Consider the following 22,881-nt stretch of genomic DNA (forward strand, 5'->3'; position numbering starts at 1 on the left):
CCTCTAACTTCATTTTCTTTTATATCCCTCTGTCCTCTTTGTTTTCTTAGCAAAAAAAAAAAAAAATCTTTCTTAACAATTTCCCACCCCCAGTATCCCAGTGGCTGCTTTATTTACGAGTGACAGACGACTTGTCTGCACTCCGCTCTACACAACACTCTGACCAAGCCAATTTGCATGGCTTTTTAGGACACACAGCCTCAGTGGTAATTTCTTTCCATACTGTTACAATACATTTTGTGTTAAATGCCTCTTAAATCACACAGTAACTGTACAGTTAAAGCCTATCCATCTCAGGTATCTACTCATAACAGCAGTGTGGTGGCTGGGTAAGACATGACCTTCAGTCCAGGTGGAAGGGCCAGTCCTTCTGTGACCAACACAAGTTACAATCTTAAAGCTGCTAAATCCAGTTCAGAATCAAGGCAGGCAGCAGGTGTCAGTCCATCCACTCGTATACACAATCTAACTCGCATTTACACATGGTCACCTAAGAGTCATCAATTAACCTCATTAACCTGCTCATCTTCAGGATGTGGGAAAAATAATAGGAGCACACAGAGAAGAATTCATATTGACACAAGAAAAATTTCCATGAAAAAGGACACACAGACAATATGTAGATATGGTATATGAATAAATAATATTTATGTAGAAACCTTGAATAGCACAAATAATAATCATTTTACAAGCACAAAGTGAAGTGTTCTGTAAAAGTACACAGTTTAAAGGTTAAAAAATGCACAAAATTATAATTGTTCGTATCCCAATGCATTTTACTCCAGTCCTCAGATTTTCTTCAGTCTTTCCTCAAAATGTCTTTCACCTTTAGACCCTGAAAGCAAGCAAACTTAAATAATTAACCTGTATTATCCAAGAGCAGATAGGCTCAAGCTACCTGGAGACACTAATAGCAAATCATGGCAAGTTCACCTGGCAGCATATTTTTGAATGGAAACCCTTGCGAGATCTAAGCAGATTCATTTAGATTAGTTGTCCTCACCATTTGGAGTTAGACACAATACAGCTAAAATCATGCACATCCTTATTGTATCAATTTTGAATAAATGTGAATTAAGAAAATAGATAGGACAGTGGACTATAAAACAAAAGACTAATGCTTTAGTCTCCACCACTTAACTGCCCCTGCTGTTAACCATGGGTGTCGTAGTTGGGGGGGATGATTACCCAGGGCCCAGTGGGGATGGGGGGACTCAAAGCCTAAAATGAAAAGGGCACGTGACAGACATGAATCGAGAGGAAGAAGCCCACAGAGACTACTTATGTATAGGGCCCAGAGTTCTGCGCTTCACCCCTGTGTTAATATTCTAGAACGTGTACAACTATGACAGTAAATGTACCATTGAAATAAGCAAATGAATTATCATGTAAGACGAAAGTCATATCCAGATCTCTGATTCTCCGATTTATCACTGCTTTATCTACACTTTCAAAGCCAGCTATCCTGGCCATGTTCATTTTTGCTGCCTACATCTGACTAAACAACAGCTTACACTGGAGATATATCACTTTCCTCCTCTTGCATAAATTTGGGCACCACAAAAAAGAAATTAAATCAATATTTAGTTGATCCGCCTTTTGCAGAAATTACAGCCTCTAAACGCTTCCTGTAGGTTCCAATGAGAGTCTGGATTGTGGTTGAAGGTATTTTGGACCATTCCTCTTTACAAAACATCTCTAGTTCATTCAGGTTTGATGGCTTCCGAGCATGGACAGCTCTCTTTAACTCACACCACAGATTTTCAATTATATTCAGGTCTGGGGACTGAGATGGCCATTCCAGAACGTTGTACTTGTTCCTCTGCATGAATGCCTTAGTGGATTTTGAGCAGTGTTTCGGGTCGTTGTCTTGTTGAAAGATCCAGCCCGGCGCAGCTTCAGCTTTGTCACTGATTCCTGGACATTGGTCTCCAGAATCTGCTGATACTGAGTGGAATCCATGCGTCCCTCAACTTTGACAAGATTCCCAGTCCCTGCACTGGCCACACAGCCCCACAGCATGATGGAACCACCACCATATTTTACTGGAGGTAGCAGGTGTTTTTCTTGGAATGCTGTGTTCTTTTTCCTCCATGCATAACACCCCTTGTTATGCCCAAATAACTCAATTTTAGTTTCATCAGTCCACAGCACCTTATTCCAAAATGAAGCTGGCTTGTCCAAATGTGCTTGAGCAGACCTCAAGCGCTCTGTTTGTGCTTCCTCTTCATCACTCGCATACAGCATCTCCTTGTGTAAAGTGCGAATGGTTGAACGATGCACAGTGACTCCATCTGCTGCAAGATGATGTTGTAGGTCTTTGGTGCTGGTCTGTGGGTTGACTCTGACTGTTCTCACCATTCGTCGCTCCTGTCGATCCGAAATCTTTCTTGGTCTGCCACTTCGAGCCTTAACTTGAACTGAGCCTGTGGTCTTCCATTTCCTCAATATGCTCCTAACTGTGGAAACAGACAGCTTAAATCTCTGGGACAGCTTTCTGTATCCTTCCCCTAAACCATGATGGTGAACAATCTTTGTCTTCAGGTCATTTGAGAGTTGTTTTGTGACCCCCATGTTGCTACTCTTCAGAGAAAATTAAAGGAGAAGGGAAACTTACAATTGACCCCCTTAAATACTCTTTCTCATTATAGGATTCACCTGTGTATGTAGGTCAGGGGTCACTGAGCTTACCAAGCCAATTTGAGTTCCAATAATTAGTTCTAAAAGTTTTGGAATCAATAAAATGACAATGGTGCCAAAATTTATGCACCTGCCTGATTTTGTTTGAACAATTATTGCACACTTTCTGTAAATCCAATAAACTTCATTTCACTTCTCAAATATCACTGTTTGTGTCTCCTTTGTGATATATTTAACTGACTATTAACAAGGTTGCCCAAACTTTTGCATCCCACTGTGTATATATATATATATATATATATATATATATATATATATATATATATATATATATATATATATATATATATACACTGCTCACAAAAATTAAAGGAACACTTTAAAGAAACACATTAGATACATCAGATCTCAATATGAAGTTGGATATCTATACAAATAACGACAGGGCAATGTCTTAGGAACAAAAGGATGCCAAGTCTTTTAATGGAAAAAAAAAGTTTTCTGCCTACAGAGGGCTCAATTGTGTAGACACCCTAAAATCAGAGTGAAATGAAGATGTGGCAGGCTAGTCCATTTTTTAAATAACTTAATTTCTGCTACTCAAAATGCTTTTCAGTATCTTGTGTGGCCCCACGAGCTTGTATGCATGCTTGACAACGTCGGGCATGCTCCTAATGAGACGACGGATGGTGTCTTGTGGCATTTCCTCCCAGATCTGTATGAGGGCATCCCTGAGCTGTTGTACAGTCTGAGGAGCAACCTGGCGGCGCCTAATGGACCGAAACATAATGTCCCACAGATGTTCTATTGGGTTTAAGTCAGGGGATCGTGAAGGCCATTCAATTGTTTCAATTCCTTCATCCTCCAGGTACTGCCTGCATACTCTTGCCACATGAGGCCGGGCATTGTCGTGCATTAAGAGGAAACCAGGACCTACTGCACCAGCGTAGGGTCTGACAATGGGTCCAAGGATTTCATCCTGATACCTAATGGCAGTCAAGATGCCGTTGTCTAGCCTGTAGAGGTCTGTGAGTCGCTCCATGGATATGCCTCCAAGATCATCACTGACCCACCACCAAACCAGTCATGCTAAATGATGTTACAGGCAGCATAATATTCTCCACGGCTTCTCCTGACCCTTTCACGTCTTTCACATATACTCAGGGTGAACCTGCTCTCATCTGTGAAAAGCACAGGACGCCAGTGGTGGACCTGCCAATTCTGGTATTCTATGGCAAATGCCAATTGAGCTTCCCGGTGCTGTGCAGTGAGCACAGGGCGCAGTAGACATTTGGGCCCTCAGGCAACCCTCATGAAGTCTGTTTCTGATTGTTTGGTCAGAGACATTCACACCAGTGGCCTGCTGGAGGTCAATTTGTAGGGCTCTGGCAGTGCTCATCCTGTTCCTCCTTGCCCAAAGGAGCAGATACTGGTCCTGCTGATGGGTTATTGACCTTCTATGGCCCTCTCCAGCTCTCCTAGAGTAACTGCTTGTCTCCTAGAATCTCCTCCATGCCCTTGAGACTGTGCAGGGAGACACAGCAAACCTTCTGGCAATGACACGTATTAATGTGCCATCCTGGAGAAGTTGGACTACCTGTGCAACCTCTGTAGGGTCCAGGTATCGCCTCATGCTACCAGTAGTGACACTGACTGTAGCCAAATGCAAAACTAGTGAAGAAACAGTCAGAAAAGATGAGGAGGTAAAAATGTCAGTGGCCTCCACCTGTTAAACCATTCCTGTTTTGGGGGTCATCTCATTGTTGCCCCTCTAGTGCATCTGTTGTTAATTTCATTAACACCACAGCAGCTGAAACTGATTAACAACCCCCTCTGCTACTTAACTGACCAGATTAATATCCCATAAGTTTCATTGACTTTATGCTATACTCTGATTAAAAAGTGTTCCTTTAATTCTTTTGAGCAGTATATATACACACACACACCTATCTACATTGTATATATATACACACACACATACATATACACACACACACACATATATATATATATAATTTGTGTGTATGTATGTATGTGTGTGTATATATCATGTAGATAGGTATGTGTATATATATGTTGTGAACGATAGGGGGCGCCCTCGCTCCCTTGAACCCCTGTCCACGACTCCAGACACCAGGTAAAAGTCCTCAAGTTGACTTTATTTTTCTTCCACAGTGTACAAAGCACACTCTCCTCCACAATACTCATATAATTCACAATAATACAACAATAAACCAATCCTCCAGCTCCCAGACGCGTTGCCACCCTTCCACCCAGCTCAGCTCATAGTCTGTGAGTTCCCAAAGTCCTTTTATAATCCCTGACCCGGAAGTGTTTCTACCCAATAGTCCATGAGTCCTTTTCCCTTCCGGGTCAGGGTAAATCGTCCCTTTCTTCAACCCGGAAGTCCGTCGCTCTTCCTGTGACGAACTTCCGGGTCACAGGGCACGAAGAAGCCCTCGGTCCTCCCTGCAGCTCCCTCCTGTGGCCCCCACGGCATCCAGCAGGGCTTTGCATAAAAACTCCAATGTCCATGATGCCCTGCTGGTCTTCTGGGGACCTCCTCGCTGCAAGGAGGGCTCCACCTGGCGGCTTGGGGGTATTGGCCGGGATAAATGGCCGGCCATCCATTACAATGTGTATATTTAGATATGTATATATGTATATAGATATGAAGATATGTATGTGTATATATGTATATATTTGTAGACTCAAACCCATTATGACAGCAGCAATCCAAGCTGTGAGAAAACAGTAAAAGGAGGCGTGTCAGGCGCGTGGTACATTTTCTGATGCCGCTACCGAAAACAACTTCGTGACGCTGCCGCCAAATACACAAAACAATTACTTTGACAATCATGTTACGTTATTTTTAAAATTATTCCTTTTCTTTTTAATAACTTCTTTAACACACGACATCGCACAAAGCTGGTATTTTTATATATATATATATATATATATATATATATATATATATATATATATATATAAAATGGGCGGCACGGTGGCTGCCTCGCAGTTAGGGGACCCGGATTCGCTTCCCGGGTCCTCCCTGCATGGAGTTTGCATGGTGTCTGCGTGGGTTTCCTTCCACAATCCAAAGACATGCAGGTTAGGTGGACTGGCGATTCTAAATTGGCCCTTGTGTGTGCTTGGTGTTTGTATGTGTCCTGCGGTGGGTTTACACCCTGCCCAGGATTGGTTCCTGCCCTGTGTTGGCTGGGATTGGCTCCAGCAGACCCCTGTGTTTGGATTCAGCGGGTTAGTGGATGTCTATATGACAGCAACACTCATAACAGTGACAAAACACTTACATTGACAATCATGTTTTTTTTTAAATGTTTCCTTTTCTTTTTCATAACTTCTTTAAAACACTACTTCTCCGCCTGCGAAGCGCGGGTATTTTGTTAGTATATATATATATATATATATATATATATATATATATATATATATATATATATATATATATATATATATTGTAGCGACCGCAGTCAGCGCTGCGGAGTGATGCATTGTGGGAAGGTTGTACGCTCACTGCTTTTTATAATGTTTTTCCTGTTGTATTTATTAATGTCTTAACTTGTAAATAATTGTTGTGTTTGTATTCAATTAGTTGGGTGGGTCTGGGTCATCGCCGTCCGGGGTTATTTATTTTGTAAAAAGTACCGATTATGTGAAATGTGTCTTCGTGCATGACCTTGACCATGGCAGTGCAATAATGTCGAGCTTTGTTTACTGGCTATCTGTGAATAAAGAGATACAACAGGACAGAGCTGTTATTCATTGCTAAGATTTCATCTAAGCAATTAATGCCGAGACACTCGGAGTCGTGCGGTGTATGGGACACGAGTGCTCGTTACTTGAGAAGCTGGGTACAGCTGCGTGCTGCCGAGACACTCGTAGTCGTGCGGTGTATGGGACACGAGTGCTCGTTACTTGAGAAGCTGGGTACAGCTGCGTGCTGCCGAGACACTCGTAGTCGTGCGGTGTATGGGACACGAGTGCTCGTTACTTAAAGAGCTGGGTACAGCTGCATGCATAACGCTGGCAATCCGCTAGCCGACAGCTTGGGAGAGGTGCATGGCAGCGATCGGCTTTAAAAACTTCAAGACTCGACCACGGGTCGCTACATTGGTGTCAGAAGTGGGAGACCAGGCTGTTTAGAAGATGCCGTCATGGAACAGAGTCTTGAAGAATTAGAGCGTGCCATCTTAGAGAACAGCGTTACGTTAGAGCGCCTGATCAGCGGAGCTGTGCGGAGAAAAGCGGCAGACCGGTCCTAAAAGACATTCCCCGAACCCGATGTGTGGTCTATCTGGACGATCTGCTAATCCATGCCAGAGACTTTGATCAGGCTGTCCACAATTTAAGGGAAGTCTTGACAGCCATTCGTAGCGCCGGGTTGCGGTTGAACCCGCGAAATGTAACCTCCTCTCCCGACAGACTCAGTTTCTGGGACATGTGGTTAGCGAGAGTGGAGTGGCTACCGACCCAACAAAGGTGACCGCCGTGAGCAACTGGCCCCACCAGCCAACATCACCGAGCTGCGGAGCTTTCTGGGCTTAGCCTCATACTACCGGAGATTCGTGAGAAACTTTGCAACCATTGCTAGCCCCTTGCACCAGCTGACGAGTAAGGGCCAACAGTTTGGGTGGACGGAGGACTGCGCCGCCGCTTTTCAACAACTAAAAGCTGCTCTTACAAGTGCACCTGTCCTGGCTTACCCTTACCCCAACCAACCCTTTATTTTGGACACTGACGCTAGTAATGTGGCGGTTGGCGCAGTACTCTCCCAGAGGGGGGAGACCGGAGAGAGAGTGGTGGCCTACTATAGCTGCAGCCTCAGTCGACCGGAGAAAAATTACTGCGTTACCCGGCGGGAGCTATTGGCAGTAATCCTGGCAGTACGACACTTCAAGCCTTACCTTTTGGGCACTAAGTTTACAATTCGAACTGACCATGCTAGCCTTACATGGCTGTTAAACTTCCGGCAACCTGAGGGCCAGGTGGCAAGGTGGATAGAGATACTTCAGGAGTATGATTTCGAGGTGCAACACCGACCAGGACGGCAGCATGCAAATGCTGATGCCCTCTCCAGGCGACCATGTGTCCTCAACGACTGTCGATATTGCCGTCGGCAAGAAGAAAGGGGTATGGGACCATCAGCAGCAGCCGGGCTAAAGGTCACTGATGGAGCAGGGGAACCATTCACCATCGACCAGTTACGGCAACTACAAGCAGACGACCAAGTGCTAGAGAAGGTAAGGGGTTGGCTGGAGACCCAGGAATGCCCCGATTGGCAAACCGTATCTTCCCAGGGGCCGGAACTCAAGTTGTTACATTCGCAGTGGGGCAGCCTGGAGTTGCACGATGGTGTGATCTACAGAAGATGGCAGGCACCAAGGGGGGGAACTGACCGTTTGCAACTTCTGGTTCCCCAGGCTTTACGTACAACGGTCCTCCGTTGGGTGCATGGAGCAGCTGGATCTGGGCACTTTGGAAATGCAAAGACAGTGCGTCGGCTGTGGCAGCGATTCTATTGGCTCGGATGTCGACAAGATGCGGAGATGCACGTCCACTGCTGTGACGTTTGTACGGCGCTCACGCGCCACTACAACAGTATCTTGTCGGGGCTCCCATGGAGAGGATTGGGGTAGATGTACTGGGTCCTTTCCCTATCACCGAGGCCGGAAATCGTTTTGTTTTGGTGGCAATGGACTACTTTACTAAATGGCCGGAGGCATATGCCATTCCAGATCAAAGTGCCTCCACAGCCGCTCAAAAATTGCTGGATGAGATGTTCACTCGATTCGGGGTGCCGAATGAACTGCACAGCGATCAAGGGCAGAACTTCGAGAGCCGTTTGTTTAGAGGTGTGTCAGCGGCTGGGGGTGAAGAAAACCCGAACCACTCCCCTTCACCCTCAAAGCGATGGACTGGTCGAACGGTTTAACCGCACCCTGGCCGCCCAACTTGCTATCCTCACTAGTCAACACCAGAGAGACTGGGATCAACATTTGCCTCTGGTCTTGTGGGCGTATAGGACGGCCATTCAGGAATCGACTATCGAGTCAGTGCACACCGGCAGGGCTGATGTTCGGAAGAGAGATGCGCACGCCGGTGGACTTAGTGTTTGGCTCGCCCCCTGAGCCTGAGCTTGTTGGCGGTCACGAAACGGACTATTTCCGACGATTAAAAGAGCGGCTGGACACCGTGCATCAACTGGCCAGGGAGGCCCTAGCGGGAGCTGGAGCCCGTCAGAAACGGGCATATGACATTCGGGCTCATGGTCCAACTTTCAAGCAAGGGGACAAAGTGTGGGTCTTTTGCCCACAAAGAAAACGGGGGCTGTCCCCAAAACTGACACACCATTGGCAGGGACCGGGAGAAATTCTGGACATGATTTCGGAAGTTGTTTTTCGAGTCCGAATGCCTGGAGGGGGCAGACGGGTGGTGCTACATAAAGATCGTTTAGCACCATACCACCCATTGACCCCAGCACCAGAAGGAATTGGAACTCAAAGTGGCTCTCCAACCTCCACACTCGGTGTCGAGGCAGACATTGAAAGTCTCCGGACTGAACCTGACACGAGTAGTGGAGAGTCAAGCAGGCCAAAGCGTGTTCGTCGCCGACTGGGATATTTAATAGACTTTGAATGTAACGACTAGGGTTGTGAGGACACTAAACCCTCTTGGGAGGGGGCTATGTAGCGACCCGGCAGTCAGCGCTGCCGGAGTAATGCATTGTGGGAAGGTTGTACGTTCACTGCTTTGTATAATGTTTTTCCTGTTGTATTTATTAATGTCTTAACTTGTAAATAATTGTTGTGTTTGTATTCAATTAGTTGGGTGGGTTTGGGTCATCGCCGTCCGGGGTTATTTATTTTGTAAAAAGTACCGATTATGTGAAATGTGTCTTCGTGCATGACCTTGACCATGGCAGTGCAATAATGTCGAGCTTAGTTTACTGGCTATCTGTGAATAAAGAAATACAACAGGACAGAGCTGTTATTCATTGCTAAGATTTCATCTAATCAATTAATGCCGAGACACTCGGAGTCGTGCGGTGTATGGGACACGAGTGCTCGTTACTTAAAGAGCTGGGTACAGCTGCGTGCATAACGCTGGCAATCCGCTAGCCGACAGCTTGGGAGAGGTGCACGGCAGCGATCGGCTTTAAAAACTTCAAGACTCGACCACTATATATATATATATATATATAAATAAAATCTAAAAGACTATTTCTTATGGAACCCCAATTGGGTACCGAAACAATACACTACTCCTGAAATAAATATTCAAGCAGGGAAAAAGGCAAATTTTCGTGGTGATCGGTGTTTCCCATCAGTTGCAGGCATCCAGATCCATTTCGTCTCATTATTTGCGGACGATTAATGAAAAAATACATTCAAAACTGATAGTTTACGCGAACTTTTTTTTGTAAGATTAACGCGTATTTTTTTTTTTTTACTACCAATACCAAAGCTAACATGACCAGTTTTAATTATATCTTCACTACTTACCAAATCAGTCCATGTGTCAAAAAAGGCTAAAGTAAAGGTTTCTCCTTCACTTCTTTTTTAAAAGCGACGGAAATATGACGTATTGCACAAACCAGTGTGTTTCTTCGTGCCGGTCTGCAGCAATATCCAACAGATTTGGGTCCTACCCAATTTACGACGTCCCCGCCCCATTCCGCCAGACCTTCCCAAACCAAATGCTCTCCCACATCTTCTCACCAAATGACAACCCATAATAACAGTGTAAGAACAACAAGCAATCCAATTGGCTGTCCAGGGGAGCTATGGGCTGCAGCATGAGTTTGGATCCATTCTTACAAATAAGGGGCTGGGATAATCACTCATGTTGGCCAATCAGAAGTATTTTCTCGTATGTAGTAGGTGCGGCAACCCAGTTTACCGGTGCATTTCGGCTGAGACTCTTTATCGGTACCTGCTAGAGGAAGAGAGGAATTTGTATCAAATGATAAACAGCGAAGTGAAAACGTATCAGTCTTATTTTAATTATGTAAGTGAAGGCTTTATGTTGTAGTGATTACTGTTACTTTGTTTGGGGGCGCGAACATGCATGTATTTATCGATATACGTGAAGCAGATCGGCAGTAGAACTAGGCTTCTACGAAATAATGAAACTCCTCGCACTGAGGTAATCAATTCGTTAACTAGCTAAGATAGTTTCTTTCCTTGCGTCTCGGGTGACTGTTAGCGACAGTGAGTGATGCATTGGCTGCGCGTAGATAATACAGTTACATGGATACCTTGATCTGTATACGCCGGTACCGGAAAAGAGGAGATTTTCAGCGGGGAGTAAGTGTCACGAGTTAGTGTCACGGATGTTTAGTCAACACCTCAACAGAATCATGCCGTAGATATGAAACTTCTAAGCTTTCGGAATCTTTTGATAAAACTTCTACTTTCGCGGTTTACACATGTGCAGCTCACAAATTGGGCGTTACAAGTGGGTTGTGTCCGTCGCTGGCAGACCCATGCAGAATGCAGTAAAGTGGGCGTGACATATAATTTTCGACTTCACCCAATCATATACTGTATTACATTTGTCTACGTTAGGCACTTATCAGCCAATCGCAAATTAAAACGAAAGGCGTGAGTCATTTCTAAAGGTAGACGGTCAAGATAAAGTGTAAGAGTGTTATGTTCGTAAAGTACATCTGCGACGGTAGCCTACTAGTGCCAATATATCACACTATAACACAACCATAATCTACTTACCTGTATTTTCTTAGATATCTCACCCATTTTGTTGCTCCTCGGATTGTCTTTCTTATTCTCCATGATTGACAAGAATGAATATTTTAATATCAGTAAAAATACAAGTACACACCAACATGTTCTTTGGCCTTGGACAATATATTTCACAGTGTAAACCAAATATCCTCTTTTTATTGATTTTGAGACTGAGAATAAATCATTCATTGCCTTTGCAGAATGTGCTTCCTCCTTAAAGGGCAACAACAATTGTCTTAGTAGCATTAAATGGATTATGAAAGGCAAGAACCATCTCCAGATGGCGTGTCAGTCCTTTACAGAGCATACTCCCTCACACTTAGTCACATTTTAACTAAACATTCATGTTTTTCAGATGTGGGGAGGGCTATGGGATATCAGCATGTTTTTAGTTAATAATCAAATAATTAAACTTTGGGATTTGCTTTCTGTTTTGCAGAATTTTAGGTGGACCTTGAAAAATAACACACAAGTTTTTTTTAATAGCCTCACAATGAAACCAGAGCCTATCCCAGCAACACTGGGCACAGAGGCAGAAGCTTATGCTGGATGTCAGTCCAGTACAAAAATCATTTTAATAACAAAATAAGTTAATAAATCGGGGGGTTTAGGTTAAATCATATATGCTTTTATATGTTTTGATATTTTGAAAATCTTGGTGTTTTAAATGTATGGAAAAATTGGTGACTTTGTGTGTCTGCTGATCTTTTTTGATTCATCATAAACAACTGTTACTGTTAAGTTACTGTAAACCTCACTGAATCAATTTTGGCCATGTTGATGTCTCAGTCACTTGATGGATATGCTGCTGCTTCTGGAATCTGTTATTTTGAGTTTCCATACATTTCCACACCTCAAGTGGTTGGGTTAGACAACTTAATTATAATTTGCTAATGCGGGATATTATCTAACAAAAGAATTATAAAGCTTGTTTTACAGCCAATATGATATGATTTTTCTCATTGTTAGATGAAATCTGACAATCTGCTGATGAGGAGAACACTACAATATACCGTGTCCATAATAAATGATTAAATCCTAAAATATTTTTCAGACATCATCTGTCTCTCTTCAGAATTAATGTTATTAATGGGATCCTATACCATGAATAGTCCAAAAAAAAAAAAAAAAGAAAACAATAATGAAGACTATGATGCAAACCTAGGTACACACCTTTGAAGGACTTAGAATAACTCTTAATAAAATACTACTTAATGGGAATTCAACAACAGATGAGTCTAATCAGTCATCACATATGTGACCACCAGATAACTGACAGTACAGAGTGGTATTTAGCAGGTAGAATCCCTCCAATTCAATGCTATCAATAATGGCACCACATGGCCGAGAAATGTCACAAGACTTGAGAAAGAAAGTAATTTCTTTCCACAAAAAGGTCAAGGCATTAAGAAAATTAGTAAAGCATTGCTAATCTGTTGTAATACAGTAGCAAAGTGATTTAGAAATTCAAAGAGGATGCACTTGTTTCAAGCTCTCTAAGACATCCAAGCTGTCTATGGAAATTAAAACTTCGCGTTTTGTGATAAGAAGAGTTATGGAACATTGCCATGAAAGTTTATTAAAATCAGCTAAAGCAGCAGAAAGGCCATCTTTATTGATCTTTCCTGTGACACGACATATGCTACAGAGGAGTGGCATTCGAGGGTGACCTCCACAAAGGAAGCCCAAGCACACAAAAGGCCAGCTTAGCATTTGCTAGGGCTCATGTTGGCAAAGGTGAAGACTGTTGAGACTGTAAAATTTGAAGTGATCAGATAAGGGTAAAACGTTTTGGAACTGATGGTATCCAACCTGTATGGTGTCACAAGGGTGAGGACTACATTGTAAATTCATGGTAACCATAGTAAAGCATGTTGGTGGCAGTGTTCTTTTATGAGTGCTGTAGGTGTCTGGGAATTGCATTTCATCGATGGCATCATGAATTCATAGATGTACTTTGAAATACTGAAGGAGAAGATACTGCCATCTCTCTATGCCCTGGGTCATAGGGCACTCTTTCAATATAACATGATCCAAAATGTACATCAAAAGCCACTGTTGAATTTCTAAGGAAGAACAGGATGAAAGTGATTCAGTGGCCAAGCATGTCACCCAACTGAATAGAACAGCTGTGGGGAGTTCTGAAACGTTGACAGGTTGAGCATTATTCTCCATCCAGCATCAAGGCTCTGAAAGAGCTCATTCTTCAAGAATGGAGATAGATAGACATGGCAGTGTTTCACCAACGTGTTCATTGCACATCTAGAAGAGTTGGTGCTGCTCTTAAAAATCATTGAGACCACACAAAATATTAGTTTTGGTGGAATTTTTTATAGGGTGTATTCATTTTTTCAGCAACTCACTTGAGTAGAATGTATTATTTTCTTATCCTAATAAGGTTGGTGACCAAGCTTTTATGTTATTAGTAAAACAAATGTTGCTTTATTAAGTTATTTTCTTTCTCCTTTATAGGAAGTGTGCTTTTTTGGTGGTTTCAGTGTTTCTCATCTTGATCAGTCAGTCATTTTCCAACCTGCTACATCCTAACACAGGGTTACGGGGGTCTGCTGGAGCCAATCCCAGCCAGTACAGGGAGCAAGACAGGAACAAATCCTGGGCAGGGCGCCAGCCCACCGCAGGGCTCATCTTGATCAATGATACCTTAATTGGTAAGTTGGATTTAAACTGATCTTAGAGTTATGCATCTGAACTTAATTCTTGATCCATTTCTTATAGACTTTGGTTCTGATAGAGCCCACTTGGAACTAATTATACCAGGTATATTAAGCCAACATCTGTATTTACTTTCAAAAGCATTTGTTGGTTAATATTACATTTTAATGACAAGTAAACTGAAAATAACCTTAAACTTTTTTTTAAAATGATTAAAAATATATTCAGTGTGATAGCGTTTTGCAAAGTTAAGTTGATCTGGGGATTGTGATGGGTGTGTTATCATTAGTTTTTTTTTCTAGGTTATTCCAAATATCATACTGCAATAAGTGTTGTTTGAGGCTCACTTTCTAGTGACCTGTCTTGCTGTTGTTTGAAGACTACCGGCTGCTTGCTCAACATCGTTGTGTATTTATTTAACAGGTTAGGGTAGCAAGTGAATGAGCAACATTAACCTAGTTGTCTTTTTTTGTGCTGCCACACTAAGTACCTATCATCTCTTTTTTAACTAAGGCTCTTAAAAGCTTAGTATCCTTCCACACACTCTATCAATTAGTAAGCTAGTTTTTCTAAAAATGAAATACCTAATGCCTGTTTTGTCTGTGTTCACCAACAGAAGCATTGAAGCTGATATGCCCACCTCGGCAGCTGTTGATCTTAAATACTTACGCTACAGCTGGCTGTACGCTTGAGGGAAGTGGCAAGAATTCTGTCGACTGTAAATGCTTCAAGAAAGATGGGCCTACTATTGCAAAGTATAATGGAGAATCATTGAACCAAAGTGTTTTACTAGATGTGAAGAACATCAATCAGGGGAACATTTCCCTCATCTTTCCTTCAGTGCAGCATTCTGACGGTGGGAATTACACCTGCTGTGTGTTCAATGAAACCATTTTTCGTTGTCAAGACCTACAGTTGGATGTAGAAGGTAACTTTTTACCTTGTCAGCATGTGTGTAAAATATTCTATTAATAAAGACATATTTTCCATATCTTTATTAACAGATAAAAATATTAAGTAGAGCAGCAAATGAAACTAATAGATTATTTATTCTCATTACAGTTACAACTGAAAAACTAACAAATAGTATGCAAAACAATACATCTTTTCCTGAAGGTGAGAATGGCGGTTATTAAATTTATGAAATTTCATGCAAGTTGTCATTTTCCTTCACCCTTTTAGTGATAGGTTTCAGTTGGCATAATAAGGCATAGTATTCTACAACAATTAATAATAAGTCAGTAGATTGGTTAGTTCTTGGTTAATTTATATTATTACACCTTACCTTGCCCATTGGTTTATTTATTTTCCAACTTTACTTATTCCAATATTGTTTTTTTGTAAACTTGACATTTCCCAAAACATTTGGCTCCCGCAAGGATCCAACATGGGCCAGAAAATCACAGGGCACATTGGCACACATACACATACTGGGCAAATTCAGATTTACCAGTCAACAGAACCTATATGTCATTGAGATTTAGGATAAAACAAATGTATCTCAGTTGGGAGAATATTTAGTCAAAGGTAGAATAAGCTAATTACACAAAGGCTGTGACCATAAATCCTTGAAGTAGTGGCAGTAACCTTGCCATCCTAGAAGATAACTGTCTACATTTTTACAATTAACAGGATAGCTTCAGTGATAAGTGATGCTTTGTTTTCCACATAAGGAAAGCATGAGGACATGTGTTTAAGGATCAGCATCTCAGGCCAACTGCTTGCATGCCTTGAAGTGAACTGGAACAAAGTTTATGCATCCTGGTGTTGATTTCTTTACACTTAGACCAACCAGATATTTTTAAGATTGTGGAAAATCGAATAAAGCACATCTGTGTTTTGTGTTTTTGTGTAATGCACTACAGATCTGGGTCAAAATCTCAGACAGACATTTAATTAGTTACCCTGTATCCAAAGTGCATTCTTTTTCATTAAATCAATGATGAGACATCTAGTTCAGTATAGTAATTAATGCACCTAGGACAGTGGAATGACATGATCCACATGATGCCCTACTGTAGCACCCACTAAGCTCCCTGCATATTATTTAGTCTGACCTTCCCATAAAAATCTGGTAGGGTTAAAGTATATAAAACCATCCATACATCTATTATTGAATTTACTTATTTCACTTATTGGTTGTATGTGTGATCCTATCCTGGTAGTGTTGGGTGCAAGCTTGGAAAAAAAAAAAACTTTGATCAGGAATGCCAGACCATTACTGGGTTCCCTCATGTACACACCTATGTTCAGATATACCGTACAGTGCTATTTTAGTGTTACCAGTTAATTTAAACCTTGTATCTTTTGGATTAGAGAGGAAGACACAAACAGAAATGGGAAAAATGTGAAAACATCATGTAGGCAGTGGAATCAAGTTAGATTTCAAATGCAGTACTTGAGCTGTGAAACAGCAACACTCAATACTGTGCCACCATGCTGCCCATGTTATGTAAAAGAACATGTGTAATTTCACAATAATGGCCCTATATGAAATATGCAAAAACATTGGATTGTGATTTAATATTTTAAAGATATCAATGAATTTATTTATACATTGCTTTTCATAAACTAAGAAGGAATTATAGATGCTGGAAAATTAATTCTTGCCATTTGTAAAGAGAGCAAACTGATGACATTCCACTTTGGTACAGTTTTTCACACATTCGTTTTATGGCAGATACACTTGTGTGAAATCTCACAGCTGTTGGAATTCACTTTGATTTCTGATGTGGGAGCATTTTCTAAATGGATTTTCGTGGATTTCTATCTGCTGTCTGCTAGAATGAATTTTCTGCTCTTCCTTGGTTTTGACTTTGAGTTGAGTACAGACATGGGATGGATGAGTGGATTGACATCTGCCTATCATCTTGTTTCAGGTGCAAAACGACAAAGGCATTGGCTGTGGATCAGTTTCATTGTAGTGGCAGCATCTTTATTAGCTTTAATTTGCAGAATTAATAAAGGTAAAAAATAAGTATTAAAAATACATGATCATAAGTAATTAATGATTGTGGAACAGATTTTCTATTTAATGTGAATCTTGCGTGCTTAGTTTCAGCTGTGCAAGTCCTCTAACTTTTTTCTCTTGATAATACTGGGTACCACCACAGGGTCAAGGAATATTTGACTCCTTTTGGTGACATCTTTAAAGTCCGCTCATTTTATTTTAGTATGCTTTATTGCTATTTTTCATGCAAGACTGTCAGAGCCTTTTCAAACAGTGTACTTCGATTGTGTAAGACTAGTCACCCTTACTCGCTTACATGCCATTAAAATTATGATTTGAAAAGTAGAGTTATTCAAGCTGAATGTTAGTAGTAGTAGTAATAGTACTATCATCTGTGCAAAGTGCCTTAAAATGTTTACTTGTGCTCCACTCTCTGCCACCATGATAACAAGAATGTATCAAAGTACATAATCTGAAATTTTTGAACAGTGTACCAATTCACTAAACACATGTTTGATTTTTGCTTTTTTGCATTGACTTAAAGTGATTATTCTGTGTTCTAACAGGTGATTCTTCTGGAAAAAACTTTAAGGCAGAATCTTTCAGATTGGTGAATGTCGTTGCCCAAGTTCCTGTCGTGCAGTCTGATATAGACTGATGCATTAGTTCTTTCCGGAAATACCTGAGGAAAAGGGTGGTATGAATTCACTCTTGTGCCTGCTTCTGTGAGACCTCTATGGTATGTGCAAACCTTTTTATGAAAATGTTGAAATGGAAGGAAAGAAGTGACCAACTTTCTCCACTTATGCTGACACAGTCCTGGATATTCTCCTGAATTCAAGACATTTCTCCCTTTTCTGTGATGTTTAGGTGGTAAATAATTTAAAACAAGTCTGACTAAAATAGCATTAATGGATTTGTCTCAAAATGATAAGCTTAGTTCACCACCAAAGTTGGGGAGTAGGAGTTGGGGGTTATGTGGGGTAATGTGCAGTATCTATTTAATGTAAAGGAAGTATTTAACAAATTCAATTATTTTAACATGTTTTGATATATCTTGTCATGTCTGTATAAGTTATGTTAGTATACTTAATATAAGTACATCCATTTTGGGATTTGATATTGTTTAATAATATATTGCCTTTGTCTTTTATTTCTGTTGGCTTCCATAGTAAGCCTTTAACCACTACAAAATACGATTTGTGAAATGATTCTCCTCAATTGGGCCTTTTAAATTATTACAGTCATTTTCAACCCGAGGACTTCATTGTACTGTGCTGTAATTACTTAAGTTGCTACCATGGCCCATTGTGAGACTTGCACGGACACCACCAGTTAGAAACCACATCTTTATAAAAGTCTCACGTTTATTTTCCACAAAAACACAGTCCCAAACACAACTCACAGTGCTCCCTGCACCAATCACCCCTATTCTGGTCTTTCTCTATGTCCGTGGCCGCCTTTCCTCTCCTTATGGTAGTTTCGTCCTGCTCCTGCTCCCGACACTAGCTCCCTGATTGTAGGAAAGTGATCCGTTTTATTCCCACCCGGATGTGCTCCAGGAGCCCGATGACGTCCTTCCGGCAGCACTTCCTGGTGTGGCGGAAGTGCTGCCCTTTGCACCGGAAGCACTCCGTGCGTCACTGGAAGGGTCTTCCTCCATCTTCCGGGGTGTGGCGGAAGTAAATGTTTCCCGGGTTCCACGATGCTTAAGGCACCCCCTGGCGCTGGCCACGGGTCCCAATGGGTTGGAACCTCCTTGCTCCTTTCCCTTGGTCATCTCTTAACCCAGGGCGGTTGTCCCCTTATGGCCCGGAAGACATAAATGCCACCTTCTGGTCCTGGTAATAACTCCAGCCTTCTGTGACACCATGTAATAGTTTCTTCACCCTCACATTTATATTGAAATAAGATATTAACATTGTGACTTATCCATACTCTTTGCAAAATGCAGCTTTGCTTTCTAAAGCAAGTTTATTGTGCAGCTGATTGTCGTTTTTGTTGGTCAGATATGTCTGGTGTATTGAATGTGTGATGGAAGGAAGGGCTGGCCTGGTGTCCTGGCTGGGATGGAGGTTCCCTTAAAATAGATGGATCTTATGGATTAATGTGCAACCCAGCTGGCGTGGATGGCATTCCCTTTCTTACTTATAGGAGGCTACTATAATGGGAGGGAGGGGAGAGGAAGAGACTGCTTCCTGGGTAAATGTGTTCCAACAATACAGTGGGTGGCAGTATCCTTGTGGTGCAGTGACATATGGTGAAGTTCATGGCTGGTGAGGCACTGACTCCTTCACAGTGAGATTTACAAATATATGAAACCAAAAGAGTATCTTATTCAGTAATCATTTGGCAGCATGCACATTGACTACTGGTTATGTTTCATATCTCATCAGCATTCTTTACACACACAAGTAAGGTACATATGTGGCTAAGAAAGAACATTGCATTTATAGCGGCAAGAGAGAGCAGAGAGAGCACATTTGCTCTGCACCCTCCATGTGTTATAAATTTGCCGTTGCAATTCCACAATTCATACTCATTCAATACAAATAAAAGTAGAGAGTGGTGTACAAAAAAAAAGGTTTCAATCTTGACCTTAATTGAAATATTTAGTTGTTTTTAAAAGCTTTTAATTCTGATGCTTTAATCAGTTTTAATACAGACTGTTCAACAAAAGGATAAGAAAAATTAAATAATATTTTATTTCAGGTCAAAATTTAAATATTGGATTGTTTTTTTTTCTTAGTCTGATCCCATTTTTTGTAAAACTATGGTCTTACCTTTTATTTGTAAATGATGTCCATGTGCCTATCCTTCTCCAGGAAAACCTCCATTACTTTCTTGTAAAAGTCCTATTTATTTTCCTTTAGTTTTAAAAATCTTAATTTTCCATTTTGGCAGTCAGTTGGAACAAAAAATAAAAATACACGGAGCGCTGCAGTGCACTTGACTTTTTGATATCGCTAACTTATTGGCGCCTCTACGTAGAACAGCAGCAATGAGTACCTGCTGGGCTCACATGCGCCCCCTTCAGGGTGGCACGGTACTGTCTGCCTCACACTGTGTGCCTTTTCACTGCAGTTTTATGTCCGGATCAACAAGACTAAATATGTCCAACACATTCATTAAAGATATTAGCCAGACTGTGGAAGGTCAGGGTGTATAATAAATGTGTGTGGAAACTTTATATTGGTTACATAAAGAGAGACAGCAACAGGCACGCGCCAATTGCATGCATCAACCCAGTGTGTGAGGGAGAGGCCTTAATAATAACAAATGTTAAACCCATTGTGCCATCTGATACAGTGCTTGGTGTTTAAGATAACAAATCAAGCTGTTCACTTTACATGTTTTGTCATAAGACAATTTTCCAAATTAGAAAGTTTTTATACTGCTGTGTGTGTTTTTATTTAATAGTTTTGTATTACAAGTATATCTATCTAGATAAAACTAGAGGCAGGCTGGATGCCTTATCTGTACTAATAACAGAAGCAGATGTATTATGTAAAATTATTTTTGAGGATCTGATCAAAGATTTTGTAATTATAAATAAAGTGTAAATATACAAAAATAAACATTTATTTTCCATCTCATTGTATGTCTGGTTTCATTTCGAAAAATAAAATTATATTTTACCATTTATTACTGTTAATATTATGAATTAGATATATAAAGAGGGCACCAAAATATTTTGGTCCTAATCTGTCGCCGTCCAAAATATCATGCTTTGAGGTCTAAAAACGTAATGACTCTGTCATACTGAATAGCCGCAGAGTAGAAATGACTTTGCAGGGACCTGAGCAGAAACGGACTTTAGAGCTGTAAGGTCGCAGATGTTCCTTGAATGCAGAATCTTGAAGCAATTGTAGGCAAACTTAGCGACGCTTCCAGTCTATTGTGATTTCTCCCTCTAGTGGCAAAATAAAAAATATCTTTGCCGAGGCTTTTTATTTCTTTTCTTTTTTCTTTTTGGTTACCTCTACAAATTAAAAATGGAATCCTTCTTAACAAAGTTTAATGTACACATATTTGTAGAAATCACACAAAAGGACGGTGTCTGCTTGAGACGTGCAACTTCTAACCAGACGTATATGGAAAAATGCACTGATGAGCCACTGTGAGTCCTGCATGGTGCGACACAACACCCCTTCAATAGATTTGAGGATTTCTTGTGAGTAGCAACATGACATCAAATATGTCTGTGTAGCACAAGAAGGAGAAGAAGAGATGGGTCTGGAGACAGAAGGAGAGGAGGAAAGTAAAGAGAGTGATACTGAGGGTAGGAACTTTGAATGTTGGCAGTATGAGTGGTAAGGGGAGCAAATTAGCAGATATGATGGAGAGAAGGAAGGTTGATATATTGTGCGTTCAACAGACTAAATGGAAGGGGAGTAAGGCAAGGTGGATCGGAGGTGGATTCAAATTGTTCTATCATGGTGTGGATGGGAGGAAAAATGGAGTAGGGTTATTCTGAAGGAAGGGTATGTCAAGAGTGTTTTGGAGGTGAAAAGAGTGTCAGGCAGAGTAATGATTATGAATTTGGAAATTGGAAGTGTGATAATGAATGTTGTTAGTGCATATGCACCGCAAGTTGGGTGTGCAATGGGTGAGAAAGAAGATTTTTGGAGTGAGTTGGATGAAGTGATGAACAGTTTACCCAAGGGACAGAAAGTGGTGATTTGAGTAGATTTCAAAGGGCATGTTGGTGAAGGGAACAGTGGACACGAGGAGGTGATGGGTAGGTATGGTGTCAAGGAGAGGAATGAAGAAGGTCAGATGATAGTGGATTTTGCCAAAAGGATGGACATGGCTGTGGTGATACGTATTTTAAGAAGAAGGAGTAACATAGGGTTAGATACAATAGCGGAGGAAGATGCACACAGGTAGATTATATCCTATGCAGAAGAGTTGATCTGAAGGAGATTGAATACTGCAAAGTGATGGCAGGGGAAAGTGTAGTTAGAAAGCATAGGATGGTGGTCTGTAGGATGACGTTGGAGATCAAGAAGAGGAAGAGAGTGAGGGCAGAGCCAATGATCAAATGGTGGAAGTTGGAAAAGGAAGACTGCAAGGATGAGTTTAGGGAGAAGGTGAGACGGGCACTGGGTGGCAGTGAAGAGTTACCAGACAGCTGGGCAACTACAGCAGATGTAGTAAGAGTGACAGCAAGAAAGGTGCTTGGTGTGACATCTGGAAAGAGGAAGGAGGGAAAGGAAACCTGGTGGTGGAATGAGGAAATACAGGAGAGTATGCAGAGGAAGAGGATGGCAAAGAAGAAGTGGGATAGTCAGAGAGATGCAGAAAGTAGACAAGATTACAAGGAGATAAGGAGCAAGGTGAAAAAAGAGGTGGCGAAGGTTAAAGAAAAGGCGTATGATGAGTAGTATGAGAGGTTGGACACTAAGGAGAGAGGAAAGAACCTGTACTGATTAGCTAGACATACGGATCGAGCTGGGAAAAATGTGCAGCAGGTTAGGGTGATAAAGGATAAAGATGGAAACGTACTCACAAGTGAGAAGAGTGTGTTGAGCAGATGGAAAGAGTAGTTTGAGAGGCTGATGAATGGAGAGAATGAGAGAGAGAAGAGGTTGGATGATGTGGAGATAGTGAATCAGGAAGTACAATGGATTAGCAAGGAGGAAGTAACGACAGCTATGAAGAGGATGAAAAATGGAAAGGCCGTTGGTCCAGATGACATTGTAAGCATGGAGGTGTTTAGAGAGAGATGGCAGTGCAGTTTTTAACCAGATTGTTTAATGGAATCTTCAACCGTGAGAGGATGCCTGAGGAGTGGAGAAGTAGTGTATTGGTGCCAATATTTAAGAATAAGGGGGATGTGCAGGACTA

At 41.4% G+C, this 22,881-nt stretch overlaps 2 protein-coding genes across 4 annotated transcripts in view; one reads left to right on the forward strand and one right to left on the reverse strand.

Annotated features, from left to right (window-relative positions):
- Positions 1-624: 624 nt before the first annotated feature.
- Positions 625-22,881, reverse strand: part of LOC120536746 — a 48,912-nt gene continuing 26,655 nt past the window's right edge. Inside the window, exons 1-2 of one of the 2 annotated variants that reach the window (XR_005635176.1) lie at positions 10,167-10,277; positions 625-835 (exon numbers count right to left, since the gene is read on the reverse strand). Coding sequence is in view for 1 of the 2 variants with exons in the window: in XM_039765225.1 (XP_039621159.1) it covers positions 789-835 (47 nt within the window). In the remaining variant the exon portion in view is untranslated. Of the gene's footprint in view, positions 836-10,166; positions 10,278-22,881 lie in introns of those variants that run through there. The other variant, XM_039765225.1, reaches the window with a different exon arrangement.
- LOC120536745 lies at positions 10,591-19,444 on the forward strand. Of its 2 annotated transcripts, XM_039765222.1 has the most exons (6): positions 10,591-10,671; positions 13,881-14,077; positions 14,698-15,009; positions 15,144-15,197; positions 16,961-17,047; positions 17,598-19,444. In XM_039765222.1, coding segments are annotated over exons 1-6 (744 nt in total). In that variant the 5' UTR covers positions 10,591-10,669; the 3' UTR covers positions 17,690-19,444. The 2 variants fall into 2 exon arrangements, with proteins under 2 accessions (XP_039621156.1, XP_039621157.1); XM_039765223.1 differs by lacking the exon at positions 16,961-17,047.

This window comes from Polypterus senegalus, chromosome 10 (assembly GCF_016835505.1).
Source record: "Polypterus senegalus isolate Bchr_013 chromosome 10, ASM1683550v1, whole genome shotgun sequence".
In the NCBI taxonomy this organism is placed as follows: Eukaryota; Metazoa; Chordata; class Cladistia; order Polypteriformes; family Polypteridae; genus Polypterus; species Polypterus senegalus.

What these genes read in the sequence shown, in the direction of transcription:
- LOC120536745 (XM_039765222.1), top strand. An exon ending in CCTACAGTTGGATGTAGAAG is followed by an intron (nt 15,010 to 15,143) that starts GTAACTTTTTAC and finishes TTCTCATTACAG; the next exon opens with TTACAACTGAAAAACTAACA. An exon ending in CAATACATCTTTTCCTGAAG is followed by an intron (nt 15,198 to 16,960) that starts GTGAGAATGGCG and finishes ATCTTGTTTCAG; the next exon opens with GTGCAAAACGACAAAGGCAT.